Raw genomic sequence first — 18,034 nt, 5'->3', positions numbered from 1 at the left:
TTGCACGGAGACAAAAAAAAAAAAATAATTGCATGAAAAATAATTTGATAGACAATGGACTCCTTTGCTACCAACACCGCTGTGTTCGACAGCTGGCTTCATAGACATTACGACTATATTAGCGATGACATTGCAATTGCAGATCTGAGAGATTCGCACGAAGGACGCGGCTTACTAGCACGCAATGACATCCAGAAAGACACCGTTCTGTTCCGTCTGTCTAGAGATCATATACTGAATATTCGCACAGCGGCTCTTGGCAAGCTCAAACCGGGAAATCAGGAAGTCCTTGAGACTCTGAACCAATGGGAGGCTCTGATTTTGTGTCTGGCGTACGAGATGATGCTAGGAGAGGAGTCCCAGTGGAGCTCGTACTTGGCAGTTCTGCCTGAAAAATTCAACTCCTTAATGTTTTGGTCGTCCGAGGAGCTTGAAAAACTGAAGCCATCCAACGTTTTGCAGAGAATTGGGCGCGAACAGGCCGAACAGATGCATTCCAAGCTTGTGCCTGAATACTGCCTCCGTCTAGGTAGCAAGAAATTGGTGGAGTATTTGACTATAGACCGGTTCCATAAGGTTGCAAGCATAATCATGAGTTACTCGTTTGATGTTGACGATCCTGAGGACGATCCTGAGGACGATCCTGAGGACAGTGAGGATCAAGAGGAAGAAGTTGACGAGTTAGAGCAGGAATGCATCAAATATGATGGGTATTTGAAGTCCATGGTTCCTCTTGCAGATATTCTCAACTCAAATACTAATTTGGTGAATGCGAATTTGAGCTACGAAAATGACGCGCTAGTTATGACTGCTACTAAGGACATCAAAAAAGGAGAGCAGATTTATAACATTTATGGTGAGCTGCCGAACTCTGAGATTCTGCGAAAATACGGATATGTGGAGCTTCCTGCTTCCAAGTACGATTTTGCTGAGCTGCCTGTGTCAGTCATCAAACAGACGTTTGTGGACAACTATCTCTCGTCGTTGGACAGCAAAATCCGAGAAACACTCTTCGACAAGACTGCCGAGCTGATCAACGATTCCGATTACTTAGACGAAAGCTTGGAAGACCTGGAAGAGGGTATTGTTTTGGATTCGTACGAGGTTTTTGCCGATGCAGACGTGCTGCCAGAGCTCTTGCTATTAATTCAGATCCTGACGACCTGCTATGAAAGTTTTGAGACAGACCCAAAATGGGCCAAGAAACTTGCGAGATCGCGGTCCGAGCTGGAATCCTTTGTCAACAGATGCATTCTGAAATCGTACCAGCTTGTGGAGAAAAACATAATCACCAACAGATGTGTCGAGAATCTCAATAAATGCGTCGAGGGACGCATAGCCCAGTACGGCACCGCCCAGAATTATGAGATTCCGGCCAGCTATAGAGACTTCGACCGCACAGAGCTTGCATCCATCGTTCTGAGATGCGAAGTGAACTGTTTGCGCAATGTGCTGAACAACTTCTCAGAAAAGTATGAGCGCATTGACGACTCGAAACTGCTGAAAAACGTGCTCAAGCGCAAGGCCGAGGCAGACGCACAAAAACACAAGAAGCAAAGAACCTAATCCTCTGTCGGGTCGCTAGCGGCGTGGCGCTGCGCTGTCTCCGACACTATACTCGAGCGGCTGGACGTGTTTGTGCGCTGTGCCAGCATTCTCATTCGCGGCCGTGGCCGCATGACCTCAAAACCCTTGGAGCCGCCTTTCTTCTCGACTCCTTTGCCTTCTTTCTTCTCGAACTCGACCGATACAGCGCGATGCAGCTTTCTTTCTCGTTCCTGCCAGAGTTTCATCACTTCTGGATCAGGTTCAAGGTCCTTAAACGAGTTATAATATAGATCTGCCTCTCTGAAAGCCAAGTCTGATTTGTGCGTATGTTTCATAGACGGGCCCGTTGTCACGGCAGGTACCACACGGTGGTCAGTGAGCTCCAGAGTTTTGGAGTTGACCGACGGCGTTCCTGATGAGGTTCTTAATAGCGCGGGCGTCTCAAACGTCCAATTGTTGAAGGACTCGTCAAAGGACGCCAGGCTGTGGTTGTCCGGCAGCACTGGGACCTCGATAGGATTGCCGTGCTCGATGTAGTCCGGAATTTCGGTACCCTTCTTTCCGTTTCTGTACTTGATATACATCTTGAAGGTGGTGTAGAAGTTGTAGAGCGTGGGGACCAAAAACACCAGCACCAGAGTCACAAGCTCGATGACCAAAATTGACCATACAACTCTGGTCCTGGCTTTTTCGCTCCCATTTAGTCCGTCAATGAATGCAATGTGCAGAAACGCAATTATAAGCTTGACAACGGCCAGAGAAATCTTGGTCCTGTTTGTTCCCGTGCTTGGGTAGTAAGGCTCCCAGAACAACATGACACACAGAAGGACCAATTCCGAGCATATGATCACAATAAGCTGGACAACTCCGCTGAATTGCAGAGCGCCAACTGCAAAACTGAAGACAAAGTGTTCAAGGAAAGTGACGGCAACAAACCACAGAGCAGAGGTTTTCAAATGCACATAGGCCCATTGCCATATCAGAATCACGTTGATCGATTTGTAGAGCTTGTCGCGTCCGCGTTTAATTAGAATGAATCGCACCACGTAGTATATCTGGAGCAGGAAGTAGAGGGCCAGAAGAAGCGAGGCGGTGGCAGTCACCCAATGCGGATTGCTCTCGATCTCTGGCTGTCCATAAAGATGTGTGTGGGGAACACTAAGCACGAAAAATGAGTATATGAGAGATGGCGTGGCGATGTAGCCAATGAAGGCGGAAAGTATGTTTCCAATGACAGTCAAAAACGAGAGTCTTATGTAGCGCGCAAAGTTTGGGCGGGTGTCTTTAGGTTTGAGCAAAAGCACCAGCGAGCAGATTCCCAGGTCGATAACGCAGGCAATGGCGATGTAGATAACGGCGGTAATCAGGAATGACGACCATATCACTGGCAGACCGTCTTTGCCGAAGCCGGAGCCCAGTAGTCGCTTCAGGCCGCCCATCCACAACGACTCATACACCCCGTCGACGCCCATGGCGGCGTGGTTGTGCAGCAGGTCCATAACGCCAGCCCAGCGCTGCGAGGCCATTAGGGGCTGGAAGAAACCTGGGTATTCGAGATTGAGGCCCGCCATGAAGTGAATAAACTGAATGTACACCAGGTAATCAGCGTAGCCGGGAGACAGCTGGTTGAGCAGCGGCGCGTTGCAGATGGACGCTGCCTTGTACAAGAACGGGTTTTGCGTGTCAATGTACGGCGAAAGCTGGTATCCAAGGATGTTCGAAAGAAGAATCAGCGAGAGCAGCAGCGCCGTGAATACCACCATAAAGTTCTGCAGTGAGCGTTTCTGGACAGTGCTGAATGTGGCCAAAGAACAGCCAATCACCGTGTGGTTGGCGTCCGAGTTGATGACCGTCACGTCCAAACTATACGTTCCAAAGGGTGAGTGGTGACCGATGTAGAGCGACAGGTCCACCGCAACCTCGTCTCCGTCATATATCGGACACGAGTCGTCGAACGACCCCGAACGGTCCAGCAGTTGCGGAACGTCTCTTTTCTGTATCATATCGGAGATCTGTGGAATGTCCGTCGAATGGTCTACCAACGAACGGTGGTGGGTAGAGGTGGAAGACTCTTGCGAGGTGGTCGTGCTAACAGGCACATCTCCGTCCGCACGAAGCACCCTGGAGTAATTGCATAGTCTCAAATATTCGTCAAGTATCACGTCGCCCACGTATTTGAGCCGGACATGGAGTGTTGTGTAGGTGTTTGTGGTTTCGTTCACGTCCACTATATACCCCATGGAGTCCATGACGAGGTTCATGTCCAAGCGTCCGTCATCGTCGTTGTAGGACACATTGGTGAAGAAGGGGGAGAGAAGAGCGTCATCCATATTCTTGGACGGATAACAGCTCCTGACGTTCAATAAAGCACTCCTGGCGTCCTCTGCAAGCAGCAATAATCCCAAAAACAACAGCGTGATCATGGCTGCAAATTAGGGACAGCTAGGCTGAAAGGACGGTAAATAGCTCTAGATTTATTTTTCCAAAAATCAGTACCCCTTTTACTTTTTCAATTTTCCATTATTTCGGTGCAGACTATGTACAATCAGGCAATATTTTTCATCAGGTACTCGAAAATAGAGAAAAATATCATGGTGGTCACGATTGACCGGGTGATGGAGGGCCCAAGCCCGCGGTACAGCTCGCGCGTGGGCCATCTCAGTTTGGGCGCTACCACAGGCAGCTTGTCGCGGCCAGCCACCTCTCGTAAAATGTTGCGGATAACGTCGCGCTGGTACTGCGACTTGATTGTGTCAACCGGGAACACCAGCACCCAGCTGAAACACCCCGCCACCGCTCCGGAAATCGGCACACTCAGCACGTTGATCGTCTTCTGCAACTCGGAATTCGTGGTCACGTGACCGTTCCTGGTCTGGATGAACAGTTTGACTGTCTCGTAGAGTCCGTAGAAAAGCCCCGACGAGATGCCGTCCTTGGTGAGATGGTATCTGTAGCCTGAGTAGAGTCCCCTGAGGCCCTCGTGGCGCACTATGGTCGATGCAACGCTCAGAAGACTCGACGGCAGCCTGTCGCGTTGCAGATGCACGTACTTGCCGTTTTCCTTTGAATTGTTGACCAGAAGAAGGATTTGCTGGAAGATCTTGGACAGTTCAAATGGACACGCAAAAAGAGACACCGCTGCGCCTGATATGGAACCCGCCAAAACGGCAATCGGAATGTTGTTGACCACCTTGTCGATCTGGGCCTGCTGATCGGACACCGGGGCTGTTCTATGAATTAGCGGGTGGCTCCCCCAGATCGGGGCTCCCAGAAAGCTCACTATAGGCTTCGCCTCTGTGTAAATAGATACTCCGAGCGACCGAGCAAAGGCCGTAGAGATAAGCGGGGCAGAAATACCCCGGAACAGCCCGCGGACGCCCTCGTGCTGGACAGTTGCTCGAAAACAGGCAAATGCATTGGCAAAATGGTGAGTCTGCATCCGTGTCTTCATGGAATCCAACGGGAAACCCACAGAGGTGGAGACGAGGGAAGCCGAATACGAGAGGATACCTGATTTGTAGCCCGTGAGGGCGGCGGGGAGACGGAAAAAGGGGTCTTCGTACGCGATATCCCCCGTTATAGCAGGGATGTGCGCAGATCTCTTGTCTCGCAAAGACGACATTGTAATTAAAGACTAACCAGGTGAATCGGAGTTGAAGAAATTTCTAGGGCACAGCCGCAGCGAATGCAAAATGATTTTATTTAAATTTTTTTGAATTTAATTATTGGCATTCTTATAAGTTACATATCAATGGCATCTTTAAAACTTAGAATGTCGTTGAACCGTAGTCCGTTGACGTCGATATCGTGATCGCGCGATTTTTCCAGCAAGCCACCAAACTCTGCATGCTCAGTCTCGTCGTTGTCCTTGCTTGCTACCAAGATTAATCCATTGGACCGCACCGACTTGACCAGATCCGGACAAATCGAGAGCACGCTGTTTGGCACAATGATGCCGAGAAGGTTGTTTGTGGTGGCAAACGCTGTTCCGAGCTTGATTGAGCGCGTGAGCTTGTCCTGGTACTGTAAATCGTTGAGATACACCACCGAGTCCTTGTTGATGGAGTCGATGTTGTCGATCTTGAGGTCTGGCTTCTCCGCTTCCGACACGTCCACGGAGCCTGTCGGGAACCCGTTTGCGGTGCACGGCTCAAATCTGTGTGTGTCGAAGTTGTACTTGATTCCGTTGATGTTGTAGAAAACAGGGTAGTTGGGCTGCTTCCAGTTTAAAATTGTGCACACCATCGCGTTGTCGCTGGACAAAATTAACGACCGGTTGCGGTTTCCTTGCACCCGCAGGCCGCGCACGTGAGTAAACACATCGTTGAGAATGAGATCGATGTAGTTGTTCATCACGTTGTCCGTTGTCGGGCTCAGGTCGGCAGATTTGCACTTTGCGACCAAATTGTAGGCCGACACCGAGTAGCACTTCATGTTGAAGAAACTAAGCTCAAAAACGGATGGATAGAAAATCTCCAGGTTCAGCGACACTTCCACGGCAACAATTTGTAGGAAGAGCTCCAACGGAATGTACAGCTTGGCCATGATGTCCTCTAATTTCTTCAGGTCGTCGCTCAAATTCTTCACCTCCCGCAGCTGAGCACACAGATCTTCAAAAGCGCCCGCCGAGTACAGCAGTCTGGACAGCTGGTCAAAATCAAAACTGCACACGGACAGAACGACGTCATTGAATGTGATCTGCCAGCTTGGACACACCAGCGGGGTCCCGTCGCTCAGATAGCACACCTTGACGCGGTAGTACTCGCCGCTCAGCGACGACGCCGTGACGAAGGAGATCGACTTCACCGTTGCCGCCGCCGCAGACGACGACTTCCAGTACGTGTCGTACATTGAGATCTCCAGCGGCCGGCCAGAGTACGGATACACGATCTCGTAGTTGAACCGGAGCATGCCGATGCTGCGGAGCCGCAAATCCACGAGCGGGACCTCGATGTCGCCGCTGAGCTTGGAACCAACTCCAGGGCACTTAGTTTGGAGCAGTGACGACGGCAGCGTGCCCTTGGCAATAAGCCGTGTTCCAAATGTCGGGAACAGCTCGAACTCGATGGCAAAGCCGTCGAACGTGTCCGTTTGGAATGTGATGGATTTATCGTTGTCGAGGACCGGAAGAAGCAGGTTTCGCGGGATCAGGTCGTTTTTGTCGCAGCTAATGGTGATACGTCCGGGTATCGAGGTGAGAAAAGTGTCCGGATTAAGTCTGATGGAGTTTCTGTTGGTGTAGAAGGAGAGTTTAAGGAAGATCCGTTTTTCCAAGAAATTGTGGCCGTACTTTCGCAGAGGAATGATTGGCGGAGGCAGCTCTAAGTCCGGAATCATGTCGACATTGCTGATTTCAGACAAAGACGGCAGATCGTCCCGGTTTGGGGGCACCATTGGAGACATCACGTTCTTGGTGTAGCTTAGGGTTGGTGCCTGTGGAGGAGCCAGCTCGAGCTCTTTCCGCGGAGGGAGACCTGCAGCAGCAGCAGCACTGGCTTTTAGCGACTCGATCATAACGTTGGCGACTCCAACATTTCCCTCCCAGAGGGCATAGTACAGCGGATTGAAGCCGTCCTCATCCTTGATGTCGAAATTGGCTCCAAACTCTATCAATTTTTTGGTGGTCGATGCGTAGCCCTTGGTGACACTATAGAAAATCGGCGTCCACTTGTTGAGCTTGTCTGTCTGGTTGATATCAGCGCCGTACTCAAGCAGCAGCGGGATAAGATCGTCGTGACCGGCCGACGCAACGATGTGCAGTGGAAGCAGGCCCTCGGCGTTGCTTTGGAATGATTTTGTCAGCAGGCCCTTCGCTTTGGCTTCGGCCGGCGTGCTGGCCTGATTGAGCAGCAACTGGACAACTTCCAGGTTTCCTGTCTTGCAGGCAACATTGAGGGGCAGATAAGTCGGCTTGAGATCGCTTTGCTGCGGGAAAGCGTTGGCTCCGTGCTTCAGCAGTATCTCCACAGACGAAACGTGGTTGTTGATGATGGCCATGAGCAGCGGAGAGATCGACTCGTTGTCGACCACATCAATCAGACTCTCTAGCGGCTTGATGCGCGGTGCGTAGTCCAGAACAAGCAGCAGCAGGTCGTCGCGACCGAGCTCTGTGATGTAGTGGAGGCACGTGCGTCCGGTCACGTCCTTTAGCGTCGGGTCGATGTTGTTCTCGAGACACAGCTGGACGATGCCAACACGGTCAGTTTTGCAGGAGGCAGCCTCGTGAAGGCATGTTCTGCCATTGAGGTCGTCGACTAGCGAGAAGTCGATGAATTCTTTGAAATTATCGTAGAAATACTGCAACGCTTCGTCCGGGATCTGCAGATTGGGAATCAGCAGCAAAAACACCTTCGAGATCGTAAACCGTTTGCTATCGGGACTCAGCTTCGAGAGAACCTGATTGGCCCACTCGTGCAGCTTCGAAACTTGCTCCTCCTTGGACTGGTTCGCGTTCTGGGCCGTGATCTCGTAGAAATCCGTGTACAGCTCGTCCGACTCTCTATCTCCGCGAGGCAGCTCGCCGTCGTCCACTTTGTTGTGTTCTTTCGTCTCGTACCGCACAAAACTGCCGCCCTCGACTTTTGCCTCCAGCTCCATCAAATTGTTGGCCACAAGGTCACTCAGCTCAATAATCTCGTCCCTGTGGAAAACAGGCTGCACATTCACAGCAGTGGACAAATAAAGCTCTTTCGTTCTGGATTTTGACCGCTTATCCCACTTCTTCAACACTTTCGTGAACCCTGTCTCATTCAGCTCGACAAATTGCTCCAATCGGTCCAGATCCTTGGAGAATTTCTTGAATCCATCGTATAACGTCACAAACGCGATGGAATTTTTCGTGACGTTATCGAGACGGCCGTCCGACAGCGCCTTGTTCTTCTTCTCAATCAGAATGTCCAGCCGAAACTTGAGCTCTGATTCCTTCTCCAGATAAAAGTTGTTGACCTTTTCGAGCTCTCGCTCCAGACGAAAGAAAAAAGAGCCCTTCTTGTCCTGCAACGACTGGTCATTGCTGTTGTTGGCCACCAGGGCATTGATCAGCTTTTTCAACGCTTTGTAGTTGATGAAATAGCCCGAATACTCGGGCAATTCCAGCTGGCGCGCCGCCAAGTACTTGCCGAACTTCATTAAAAGTACAAGATCCTGCCAACTTAATTTCAGTGGGGAATTACGTCAGCGAAATTAGAGGTCCTGGAAGCCCGATGAGGCCCACTCTGCGATCGCCCACAGAGGGTGGACAGACGCGTGGCGGGTCCCAGACAGGTGAGGTGTGCGAGCACACGGTTGGCAGACGGCCACGTCGGTGGGCGGGCCTCGCTGCCCCTACCGGTGGCTAATTGGAGACAACACACGTGCTGCCAGGCGCGACGATCGACGATCGACGCAAGCCAATTTTTTAAGTTCAACTTTAGCGTTCCGTTTGTCTCATTATCTATTATCGTATGCGTAGCGTACGTTATATAACATAATTTTAAGAGTCCGGACGACATGTAGGGCAGTCAATAAATCGTAAATGCAGGAGTGGCTCGTCGCGAGCGCTAATAATAAGAATATGTTGTTCATGACAGTTCTCCATTGATAAAGTTTTCGAACTCGAGCTCAACGTCGTGCAAGCTGTCGAACTCATAGTAGTCGTGGAAATGGAGGTCATTCTTCGGTTCCAGACCCAGTGCAAGGTCTGTGGTTGGCGGAGACAGCATGGAGTCGGCCGTGTTCGACTTGAAGATAGAGAAGACAGAATCCTTGCCGGGCGACGAGGGCAGCTCGGCCAATTTGAAGCCCTTTGGCGACAGCGAAACCAATGTGGAGCCCGAGAGACTGTCCATGGTTTCGTTTGTTTTCGTAAGCGAGATGGAAGGAGTAGGCGTCAGGTCGGCCTCGTGCTCCGGGTGGTGGTCTAGAAGATCGAGATGGTCGTCCTCGGACAGCGCTGGCGACGAAAAGTCCATATCCCGGTCGTCGAACTTGATGAATTTGTCCATTTCCTCTGTTTTCGGAGCAGCCGGCTGCTGGACCTGTTGCGAGTGGTTCAGGTCGATGAGAGACACGATGAGGTCGTTGATGTCGTCGTCGTGGCTTCGTTTACGGGGGAATGATGGCGATGGGGCAGGTAGGGTCGCGTTTTTCTTCGACCTGTCTCGAATTTCATTTTTCAAATTTTTCAGGTCGGACACAAGCTTGATGACCTCCAGCTTGAGATAGTAATTTTCTTCGTTGATTTTGAGAATTTGTTGTTTGAGAGGGTTGTTCATGATGCTGGCCTCCAGGTCGTGCTGCGCGTGCGGAGTCTGCTTAGACTTTTTAGCCTCCTTGGGCTCTTTACTAGAGTGTACGTTAGAGTTTACGGCCTGGGAAGGTTTTCGACCGGGCTTTGGCCGAGGAGGCAAAACCCATTTTCGGGAAGTCTTGATCTTGATCGGCGTTTGTGAAAGCGGGTCTGGGGAGGCGCCCTGACTAGTACTCGTGTTGGTCAGAGGTGTGCTGATACTTGTATCACTCAGTGCTGGAATGTTAGCTGGATAGAGGAACGACAACATACTTTGATTCGACATGACTCATGGAACCCATTGAATTAAAAGACTGGAGTATTGAACTTTTGACAAAGGAAATCCAAAGTATATAAAAGGCTGGACGGAATCGGATGCAAAAAAAGTCGGCACCCCAACTTTGATGTTTCGCAGCCCGTATTGTCCCAGAGCGTACTTGCTTGATTTAGATTTTTTCCACCCCCATAGGCTGCCGTGATTATTGTGCAGGTTATTATTTGCTGCAATCTAGTTGGTACACACACGACTATAGCTCGACGACATGCAGTGCTCACCCGGTTGCTTCCGCGCTAGAAAGCGAACGGGCCGCACGCGACTGGCTCCTTCCGTAGCATGAGTGCGCAATGCCAGTGGCCACGGAGCACAGGCATAGGGTGTGCATCCATTGCCCGCTCCCTTGAGCCGGGAGAATTGGGCTGCGGGACACTTTTTTCATCAACACCCCCTCTGCTGACAATTTCCCGAGCCGAGAAGTTGTTCTCGAAAAAGGCGCATTTCGGCAGCTGGATCTCTAATCCAACTCATCCCTTTGCCAAATTTTTTTGCCAGCATATTCCAAGCGTTCCAGGGTGCAGCAAGCATTACGCAACTACAACAATTCCTAACAAGTATGCTATTATTGGGACCCTCCCCCACACCTCTACATCTTCATAAAATCCATCAGGTCCAACGTTTTTGCCTGTTTCGGCTGCTTGTTTTTCAAGAGTTCACTCAGGTTGTTCTTCTTCCTTTTGCGCGCTCGCTCCTTGGCGTTGCTTTTCTCCACGCTCTTTCCCGCCTCTTTTCCTTGCACCAGCACGTCCTTGGTCATTTCGTGTCTGCACCCAAGACATTTGTAACACAACAGCCGCTTCCGAACTCCGTCTTTGCTCTCATACCGCACACGAATCTGCAAATTGATCCCCGATACGAGGACGTCCTCGCATCGATGACAGAAAATGTACCCATCTTCTCCCACCGCCTCCGGTAGCATTAGACTGTGTCTGTGGCACGTCGCCAAAAACCGCCGTCGCAGCTGCCGTCGCAGCCTGCCGTCTTTTGCCGCGTGCACCAAATTGTACTGGTAAACAGCCTTATCGGCCATGAATTAAAAATTAAAAAAAATTAGAAAAAATTAAAAAAATCAAGCGAAATGCAATAAATGCCATCTTTATTAATGCAATGGTCTAAAGCCGGGATCGCCTCCTCTTCACAGGACTAAACTCCGGGCTCGGCAGCTCAAACTCGCGCTTCACCCCACCACGTAGCCCACAGTCGTCTGTGTTTTTTGTGTTTGTGACATCCCGCAACGCCATAATAGGCTTTGTGTTCGAACTCTCGGTCAGAATATTCTGCACATCCACCACCCTCTTTTTGGCGGGCGTGGACGGCGGCGTGAAATAGATAGACGTGTCCTCGGGCTCCTCGAACAGCGTAGGAATCTGTTTCTCGATGTATTCGCACCACTCGTCGCAATCGCTCTTGATCTGGTAGTCGATAACCTTGTCCCACGCGCTCGGGGACACCTCACAGTTGTTGATGAAAATCACCTTGCCGTCTTGCCTCTCGTGGATGCGCCTACTCAGCTGGCGCACAAGTTTGCGCACTCCGTCCACTTTCAGAGAGGTGCCAAAGATGATCAGTAGGTTCGGGTTCTTTGCCATGTCGCTTGTGAGCCCACGCGCAAGCGAGTCTGCGTGCGGGTGGTGCTCTCCATAGAGCACGATATCCGGCCGCAGCACGCCGACCGAGGACCGGTTCGCTCTTTTGCCCAGCTCTGCGCGTTCTTTGTATTTGGCGACACAGTTCGGGCAATCGGGCAACTCACCTTCGCGCAACATACAGCTGCTCTCGTCGTCCCACGAAAACCGGCTAAAACACATGGTGCAACTGAGCCGGTTCAGGTCGCCGTGCAATTGCACCACGTCGAGCTCTTTCCAGTTCGTGTCGACGCCGGTCCGTAAATCACACTGCCGTTCCAGCCCGTCAATGTTCTGCGTGTAGCACTTCAGCAGCTTGCCGTGATTTTTCAACCGCCGAATAAACCAGTGGGTCTTGGTCGGTTTGGCTGTGCACGTCTTTGTGTAGAGCTGTTGCATGAACTTGCAAAACAGCGTGATGGACTCGTCGTTCCTGAACAGCGAGATGTCAAACAGGTCTTTCCCCTTGACAATCGACTGCTGTTTGTCAGACCGTTTGGCCAGGTTGTACAGCCCGTGTGCACTGCGGAAATCGGGTATCCCCGCGCTGCAACTGATGCCTGCGCCCGTCAGCACGACGACCTTCTTGCTTTTTGAGATCAATTTGTTGATCTGCGCGAGCTCAGCTTGCGATTTGGCGTCTAGCTGGAGTACCTTCATTGATAATAAGATTTCGTGGAAGCGAAACCTTCTTGGTGCAAACACTTTTTCCGAATGAGGAAATATAAAAATACTCCTGCCAGGAGGAAGAGTTGTGCGAGGTAAAAGCGCGCCATATCCTTTTATTGAGCTGCTCGTTCGCGACTAGAATACATCCCTGGCCAATAGACACCCCAATACACCATCTGCAATGACAATCTCCGACATAACTACCAATGCCCGCTGCTCTGTAACCACACCTCGCACCGCTTGCAAATGACGGCAGTACGGCTTTTTTTCGCAAGTCGCAAGCGCGAACCCTGGCCACGACAAAAAGATGTGCGCTGCACCGCAAGAATGCGATGTAGCGCAGCGGGGGCGGCCGTTTTCCACCAGAAATTACACCCCTCCAGCCGAAATCGCTCCCCGCAGCGACCTACCACACACCCACGAGCCAGTGTTGCACGAGTCTATTCCACGAATCAATTATTCAATTATTTATTTATTATACGATTAGTCGTCCCAGGCACTGTAGTTTTCTCTGCACAGTTTCTTTCTCAGCTGGTGTCCCCACTTGTAGAAAGAGAACGGCAGCAGAATCATGGCCGTGGAGATGAATGCAAGCAGCCACGAGGCCCATTGCAGTCCTAGCTTGTGATACATTTGCAGAGTGAACAGCGGGAATGCAGCACCGCCAGCCGATCTGAGGAACACCTTGGTAGCCAGCGCAGAAGCCGCGTATTTCGCGTATGTGTCAATGATGTAGTTGTTGAGCGAGTAGTAGATCAACACCATGCCGTAGCCGAACGCCAGCCCGGACGAGGCGGGACCCACCCAGATGATGTGTTTGTACGATGTTGCTCCGAGAATCCACAGAGCAATGGCCGGGAACGGTGCACCGATCATGGCACCAACAAGACGGTCCTCTGGTGTTGGAGGCCTGTGCTTGATGGTCTTGACGTAGTAGTTTTCGAGCACTGGCGTGGTCAGCAGGGCGAAAAATGCGCCGATGAGAATCGGAATCAGCATCATGCCGATCAGGTCGTCGCCGTAATTATACAGCTTACCAAACACGGCAGGGTACGCAAAGAAGAAGGCGTACAGCAGCGAGTAGATCAGACACACGTAGAAACACATCAGGTCCAGCACGGGCTCTGTGAGAGCAAACATTAGCGGTCTGTACAGACACGTCTGGATGAGCTCCTTGAGCGACATGCCGACGGCCTCCTGCTCAGTCATGATTTTCGGGTTGCCTGTCTCTTTTCTGAGTCTCTTGGCTCTTCTTTTCAGAATCACCGGCGCATAAGTCTCAGGGATCAGCGACGCGACGATCCACATGAAGCCGGAAAACGCAAAGTTGACCCAGAAGATCAGCTCGAGCCGGCCAGAGTACCGCGTGATGAAACCAGCCACGAGCGGGCCAATCACGGGGCCACCGTACGGAGCAGCAGCAAAGTATGCGATGGCCTTACCTCTGGTCTCGGTAGGGAACAGGTCGGAGATCGAGCCACCCACGTTGGCGAGGCCGGAAGCGGCGAAAACACCGCACAGGAACCGACACACCAAAATTGTGCCGATATTAGGAGCAACAGCACAGGGGATGTTGAAGATGAAGTAGAGCCCGAACGAGATGAAGTAGACCGGTCTTCTGCCGATCTGCTCCGACAACGGCGACCACAGCAGCGGGCCCACAGAGAACCCAATCACCATCAGCGAACACGTGAGAATCGACACCTCCTCGCTCACGTGATACTTATCATTAATCAGTCCCAGGCACCCGGTCACCACGGACGAACCAAACGCCACACACACCACCATCAGCGACAAGGCAATGGTGAACAACCATCTCAGCGTAGGGCTCCAATTTATTGGATTTTCCGGGTCGTTGATTGTGAACGTGACAAATTCAATTTCCGGGTCCAGCTCTGGAACAGCTCCCGTATCTTTCTCATCGGACCCCGACGAGCTTTGCGAGTCACCCGGCGGCTTGGTCGCAATCGTTTGGCTCCTAGCACGACCTATATCCTGCAACGTGGCCACAGGAACCAATCCTGTCTGCGTTTCCAAGGTGTACTCTTCAGGAAATACCGGATTTTCGACGTTTTGAGGTCGATTCACGTCGACGGCAGAAACCTCGCGCGAAAGACCCCTCTCTCGCAATGACTTGACGGTCTCTGTCTTGATGACTTTGAGCGACTCTGATCTCGATAGAGTCGAATGCATTTCTCCTGAAATTTGCGATCTGGCATCCTCCGGGTCGTATGCCTGTGGGGTGGTGCCCAATTCGAGGTCGGACGCCTGCACAGGCGCCTCAGAGGGCGATCCGTAATTGGAGCGATCCGGCGAAGAGGACGAGTTCAAAGATGCTATAGAATGCGACATGATTATTTTAAGACCACTCTTTGGGGATCCCAATGTTTATATACATCCACTTGCCATTAGCGCGTGATAGTCTGTGCGTGCAAAAACACAACTTCTGGAGCATATTTTGCGTTATTTCTCTAATTAATTGTTCTGTGCGGCTTGAAAGGGTCCCAAGGTTCTGTGAGAAAATATGCGCCACACAGAATTTAATCCGGCAGATCCGATCCCGCAGCAGAGCAATCGTTGCAAAGTTCGTGCGCTCTGGACTGCTTATCGCCCTCGGGGAGGTGTGTGTGGCTGTCTCAGGGGCTGTTTCATGTACGGCATCCAAGTCTGTCCTGGTTCGGGTTCAATGGAGCGCCTGAGCTCACAAATCATTCGGCATAAAAATTACGCGGATCAAGCACAAACTTCGCCTTTTTTAGCTTACTTCTTATTTTTGTTTTCTTGAAACCAAACGACGCGGGCTCTTGCGTGAATAAGCCGCAAACAATGTGCTGCAGCTATAGCCACAGCTGCCAAAAAGATAAACCCGAATGTCGGTCTCCTGGAAGCAACAGCTATGTCCTCGAGTCGCTGCGGCTTGTGCTGCGTCGATCGGCGGGTCTGTCAGAAAAAAAAAATATACTGAAATAAATCAAATTAAATAATTTTTGTGAATTATGCTGGTCCGCTCACATTGGATCGCCAGTCTTCGGCGGGCGGTGAGTTTCCGCGACAGCCACATAAGAACTCTGAGAACGCGACCAAACGTGGCGACCAAACGCGAATTTGCACAGCCAAGCTTGGAGCAGCTGGTGGAGCCCCCAAGAGCGCGATCGAAGTTTCAAAGGGCTAATGCGACAGATATCCAGAATGCCAGTATTAGCAAGCCACCGGCTCAAATAGAACGGGAGATGAAGCGCCAGTTCGAAAAAGATGGTTTGGACTATGATCCGGAGTTTGTCCAGCAGCTGATCCAGCAGTCCCAGAAGGAAGAGAAAATGTACAAGAATATTCTGCAAGATCCAGAGAAGGCTAAGGAGTACACTGCCGAAGAGATGCAGGCATTTGTTGAGTGGCTGGTCAGAGATTGCGAGGAGTTTCTGGCCAACCAGGACGTTGATACGGAGCAGCGAGACAGGGAGCTGGATCAGACTGTTGATCACATGATCAATAGCGATCCGACGCCCGAAAACATGGCAGGCATGTTTAGTGGCATGGAAAAAATAGTACAGGGACTCAAGAGCCCTGGAATCGACAAGCTGGTGCAGTTTTTGAGCATGATCTGCAGAAAAGGCAACGAAGAACTGAGAAAGTATATTCCGCTCGATAGTCTGCTCAGAATATTCAATATCTCGACGCAGATCAGAGACCTGGAAACGCGCGCAAAATGTATTCACATGGCTGGAAACCTGATATACTCCGCCACAGACGCGCGGGCAGACCCCATAAACGAAATGTTCTACATCGAATCGCTCATGAAATTCCACAAGGGCCACACGGCAGAGAGACTCTACAATAGCCGTCAGGGGAAGCCTGATGTGGCTGGCCAGCGGTTTTGGAATGAGTTGGGAGTCCGTGTTTATTTGGAAAATCGGAAGATTGACGATGCAGAAGCCATTGCTGCCAAGACAAAGCAGCAGTTCCATTACCTGCATCCAACAATTTGTCTTGCCCTTGCAGACTGGTACATGGCCAAGGAACGGTTCGAAGACGCCTTCCGGTGGTGGGGCGAGCTGCGAGCGGTGATGAACAGTCAGGGTTTGATTGAGTCGCTGCCGCAGCCCGAGACGCAGGTCCTGGACGACGAGCAGCTCGTGTACGAGTACCACAACCGCGAAGACCCCGTGACGTTTGATCACGTGACCGAACTGGTGATTGGATTTCTACAGTGGAAGCGGTACGACGAGGCGATGGAGATTTTGGAGGTGACGACGCGGCGCGACAAGCAGTTCCTGTTTTATTTCATGGACAAGTTTCGCACGAGCATGAGTTTTCCCCAGCACGAGATGTTGCGGCATGTCTTGCACTCTTCAAGCTACCATCCGTCGATGTCGAAATTCATGCTGAGTGAGCTTGCGAGCGTCAACCAGACAAGGTCGTTTGAGCAGGCGGAGGTCTTGGACGGCATTGTAGTCTCTCTGCGTGAGATACTGGACCTGAAAATCATTTCGCCCAAAGAGCGCATTGTTGCTTCCTCCATAATAGATTCCATAAAGGGCGGGCAGTGTCTGACCACGATGGAGTGTCGGGAGCTGTTCAAGATGCTTTTACGCATAAAGTCAAAGAGAACGTACATTCTGGTGACACAGGTGCTTAATGAGATGAACGAGACGTTTGAGCGGATGTCTAGCTCTGACAAGCTCCAGATATTTCCGCCGGTTTCGTCCCATTTTTATCTGTTGCTGGTGCAACTATTTGGCCGTCAAAAAAAGCCGGATCTCGCGAAAATTGAGGCCATTGTGAGGCTGATGGAGTCTAAGGGCATTGGCATGGTGACGTTGATGGCGAACCAGCTGATCCTCACTTACAAAAAGGCCGGCCGGCCCGATCGTGCGATCGAGTTTGCGCGACACTACATGAACACCAACGAGAATTTCCAGCTCACCAACGATTTTTGCAGAATAACTTTTTCCGTGTACAGATACGTCCAGATGAAGTCTGCCGTGCACAAGCTTGCATACAAGAGACGTTTGCAGGAGATACAGGATATATTCAGAAGAATAAGCCGTACTCCCGGGTTCGATATGAGTCCAGAGCTACTGAACGAGCTGACCCTGACTTTTTTGAAGTATGGTGACTACGTCTCGGCTATCTGTGCACTGCAGCTGTACGGAATGGTTTGCAATAAAAGTTTAGAGAAGACGACTCTTTTGCTGGTGAACGATTACCTGGAAAAATCGTTTGCCAAGATGAAATCCAAGCTCACAGAATACGAAAACGACCAAATGCTAGCGAGGATCTCACAACTTCGCGAGACAATTGGGTTCAAGTCGTTACAGAACTTATCGGACAATCCGCTCGATCTCAATTGGAGAGACGCCGCGTCGTACATTATTCGGTACTTGAACGTGTTCGACTTCAATCCCAACCCCTTTTCGCTGAAAAATCACGACGGACACTTTACTTCAACACAGGAAAATGAAGATGCCAAGAGCCGGTTCGAGACCCTGCTGCTCGAATCGCAGGAAGATTGCCAGCTGCCAAAAGTCTACTTATCGGATATTGTACAATTATAGAGCCATGTATATAGGAAGGAGCGAGGAGTAGATAAAA

The 18,034-nt window shown here is 50.9% G+C and overlaps 9 protein-coding genes across 9 annotated transcripts; 2 read left to right on the top strand and 7 right to left on the bottom strand.

The window, feature by feature from the left end:
* Positions 1–54: 54 nt before the first annotated feature.
* OGAPODRAFT_96052 (uncharacterized protein) lies at positions 55–3,925 on the top strand (the record flags this gene model as incomplete). Its single annotated transcript, XM_018357864.1, has 1 exon — positions 55–3,925. The coding sequence occupies one exon, from the start codon at positions 55–57 to the stop codon at positions 1,564–1,566; it is 1,512 nt and encodes a 503-aa protein (XP_018208929.1). The 3' UTR covers positions 1,567–3,925.
* OGAPODRAFT_17543 (uncharacterized protein) lies at positions 169–3,925 on the bottom strand. Its single transcript, XM_018355187.1, has one exon. It carries the CDS (start codon positions 3,876–3,878, stop codon positions 1,563–1,565), a length of 2,316 nt encoding a protein of 771 aa, XP_018208930.1. The 5' UTR covers positions 3,879–3,925; the 3' UTR covers positions 169–1,562.
* Positions 3,926–4,080: 155 nt separating this feature from the next.
* OGAPODRAFT_17542 (uncharacterized protein) lies at positions 4,081–5,198 on the bottom strand. The gene has a single exon (XM_018355186.1). The coding sequence runs from the start codon at positions 5,168–5,170 to the stop codon at positions 4,094–4,096; it is 1,077 nt and encodes a 358-aa protein (XP_018208928.1). The 5' UTR covers positions 5,171–5,198; the 3' UTR covers positions 4,081–4,093.
* Positions 5,199–5,288: 90 nt separating this feature from the next.
* On the bottom strand, positions 5,289–8,676 carry OGAPODRAFT_96049 (uncharacterized protein; the record flags this gene model as incomplete). Its single annotated transcript, XM_018357863.1, has 1 exon — positions 5,289–8,676. The coding sequence occupies one exon, from the start codon at positions 8,674–8,676 to the stop codon at positions 5,290–5,292; it is 3,387 nt and encodes a 1,128-aa protein (XP_018208927.1).
* A 289-nt stretch (positions 8,677–8,965) lies between these two features.
* Positions 8,966–10,629, bottom strand: OGAPODRAFT_17541 (uncharacterized protein). Its single transcript, XM_018355185.1, has one exon. It carries the CDS (start codon positions 10,098–10,100, stop codon positions 9,108–9,110), a length of 993 nt encoding a protein of 330 aa, XP_018208926.1. The 5' UTR covers positions 10,101–10,629; the 3' UTR covers positions 8,966–9,107.
* Positions 10,630–10,699: 70 nt separating this feature from the next.
* OGAPODRAFT_17540 (uncharacterized protein) lies at positions 10,700–12,686 on the bottom strand. Its single transcript, XM_018355184.1, has one exon. The coding sequence runs from the start codon at positions 12,431–12,433 to the stop codon at positions 11,261–11,263; it is 1,173 nt and encodes a 390-aa protein (XP_018208924.1). The 5' UTR covers positions 12,434–12,686; the 3' UTR covers positions 10,700–11,260.
* Positions 10,735–11,178, bottom strand: OGAPODRAFT_10582 (uncharacterized protein; the record flags this gene model as incomplete). The annotated part of the gene is made up of 1 exon (XM_018353225.1): positions 10,735–11,178. The coding sequence occupies one exon, from the start codon at positions 11,176–11,178 to the stop codon at positions 10,735–10,737; it is 444 nt and encodes a 147-aa protein (XP_018208925.1).
* A 203-nt stretch (positions 12,687–12,889) lies between the features above and the next one.
* On the bottom strand, positions 12,890–14,881 carry OGAPODRAFT_17539 (uncharacterized protein). The gene has a single exon (XM_018355183.1). The coding sequence runs from the start codon at positions 14,792–14,794 to the stop codon at positions 12,926–12,928; it is 1,869 nt and encodes a 622-aa protein (XP_018208923.1). The 5' UTR covers positions 14,795–14,881; the 3' UTR covers positions 12,890–12,925.
* A 557-nt stretch (positions 14,882–15,438) lies between these two features.
* OGAPODRAFT_78262 (uncharacterized protein) lies at positions 15,439–17,997 on the top strand (the record flags this gene model as incomplete). Its single annotated transcript, XM_018356436.1, has 1 exon — positions 15,439–17,997. One exon carries the CDS (start codon positions 15,439–15,441, stop codon positions 17,995–17,997), a length of 2,559 nt encoding a protein of 852 aa, XP_018208922.1.
* Between the last annotated feature and the right edge of the window lie 37 nt (positions 17,998–18,034).

The sequence above is a fragment of the Ogataea polymorpha genome (genome assembly GCF_001664045.1).
Source record: "Ogataea polymorpha strain NCYC 495 leu1.1 chromosome Unknown OGAPOscaffold_7, whole genome shotgun sequence".
NCBI lineage: Eukaryota > Fungi > Ascomycota > Pichiomycetes > Pichiales > Pichiaceae > Ogataea > Ogataea polymorpha.
The sequence above is the reverse complement of the archived record's forward strand: the minus strand, read 5'-3'. Positions and strand labels throughout refer to the sequence as shown.

Bases quoted from the DNA above. Each gene is read 5' to 3' on its own strand.
- OGAPODRAFT_17539 (XM_018355183.1), bottom strand. From the start codon at position 14,794: ATGTCGCATTCTATAGCATCTTTGAACTCGTCCTCTTCGCCGGATCGC.
- OGAPODRAFT_17542 (XM_018355186.1), bottom strand. From the start codon at position 5,170: ATGTCGTCTTTGCGAGACAAGAGATCTGCGCACATCCCTGCTATAACG.
- OGAPODRAFT_17540 (XM_018355184.1), bottom strand. From the start codon at position 12,433: ATGAAGGTACTCCAGCTAGACGCCAAATCGCAAGCTGAGCTCGCGCAG.
- OGAPODRAFT_17541 (XM_018355185.1), bottom strand. From the start codon at position 10,100: ATGTCGAATCAAAGTATGTTGTCGTTCCTCTATCCAGCTAACATTCCA.
- OGAPODRAFT_17543 (XM_018355187.1), bottom strand. From the start codon at position 3,878: ATGGATGACGCTCTTCTCTCCCCCTTCTTCACCAATGTGTCCTACAAC.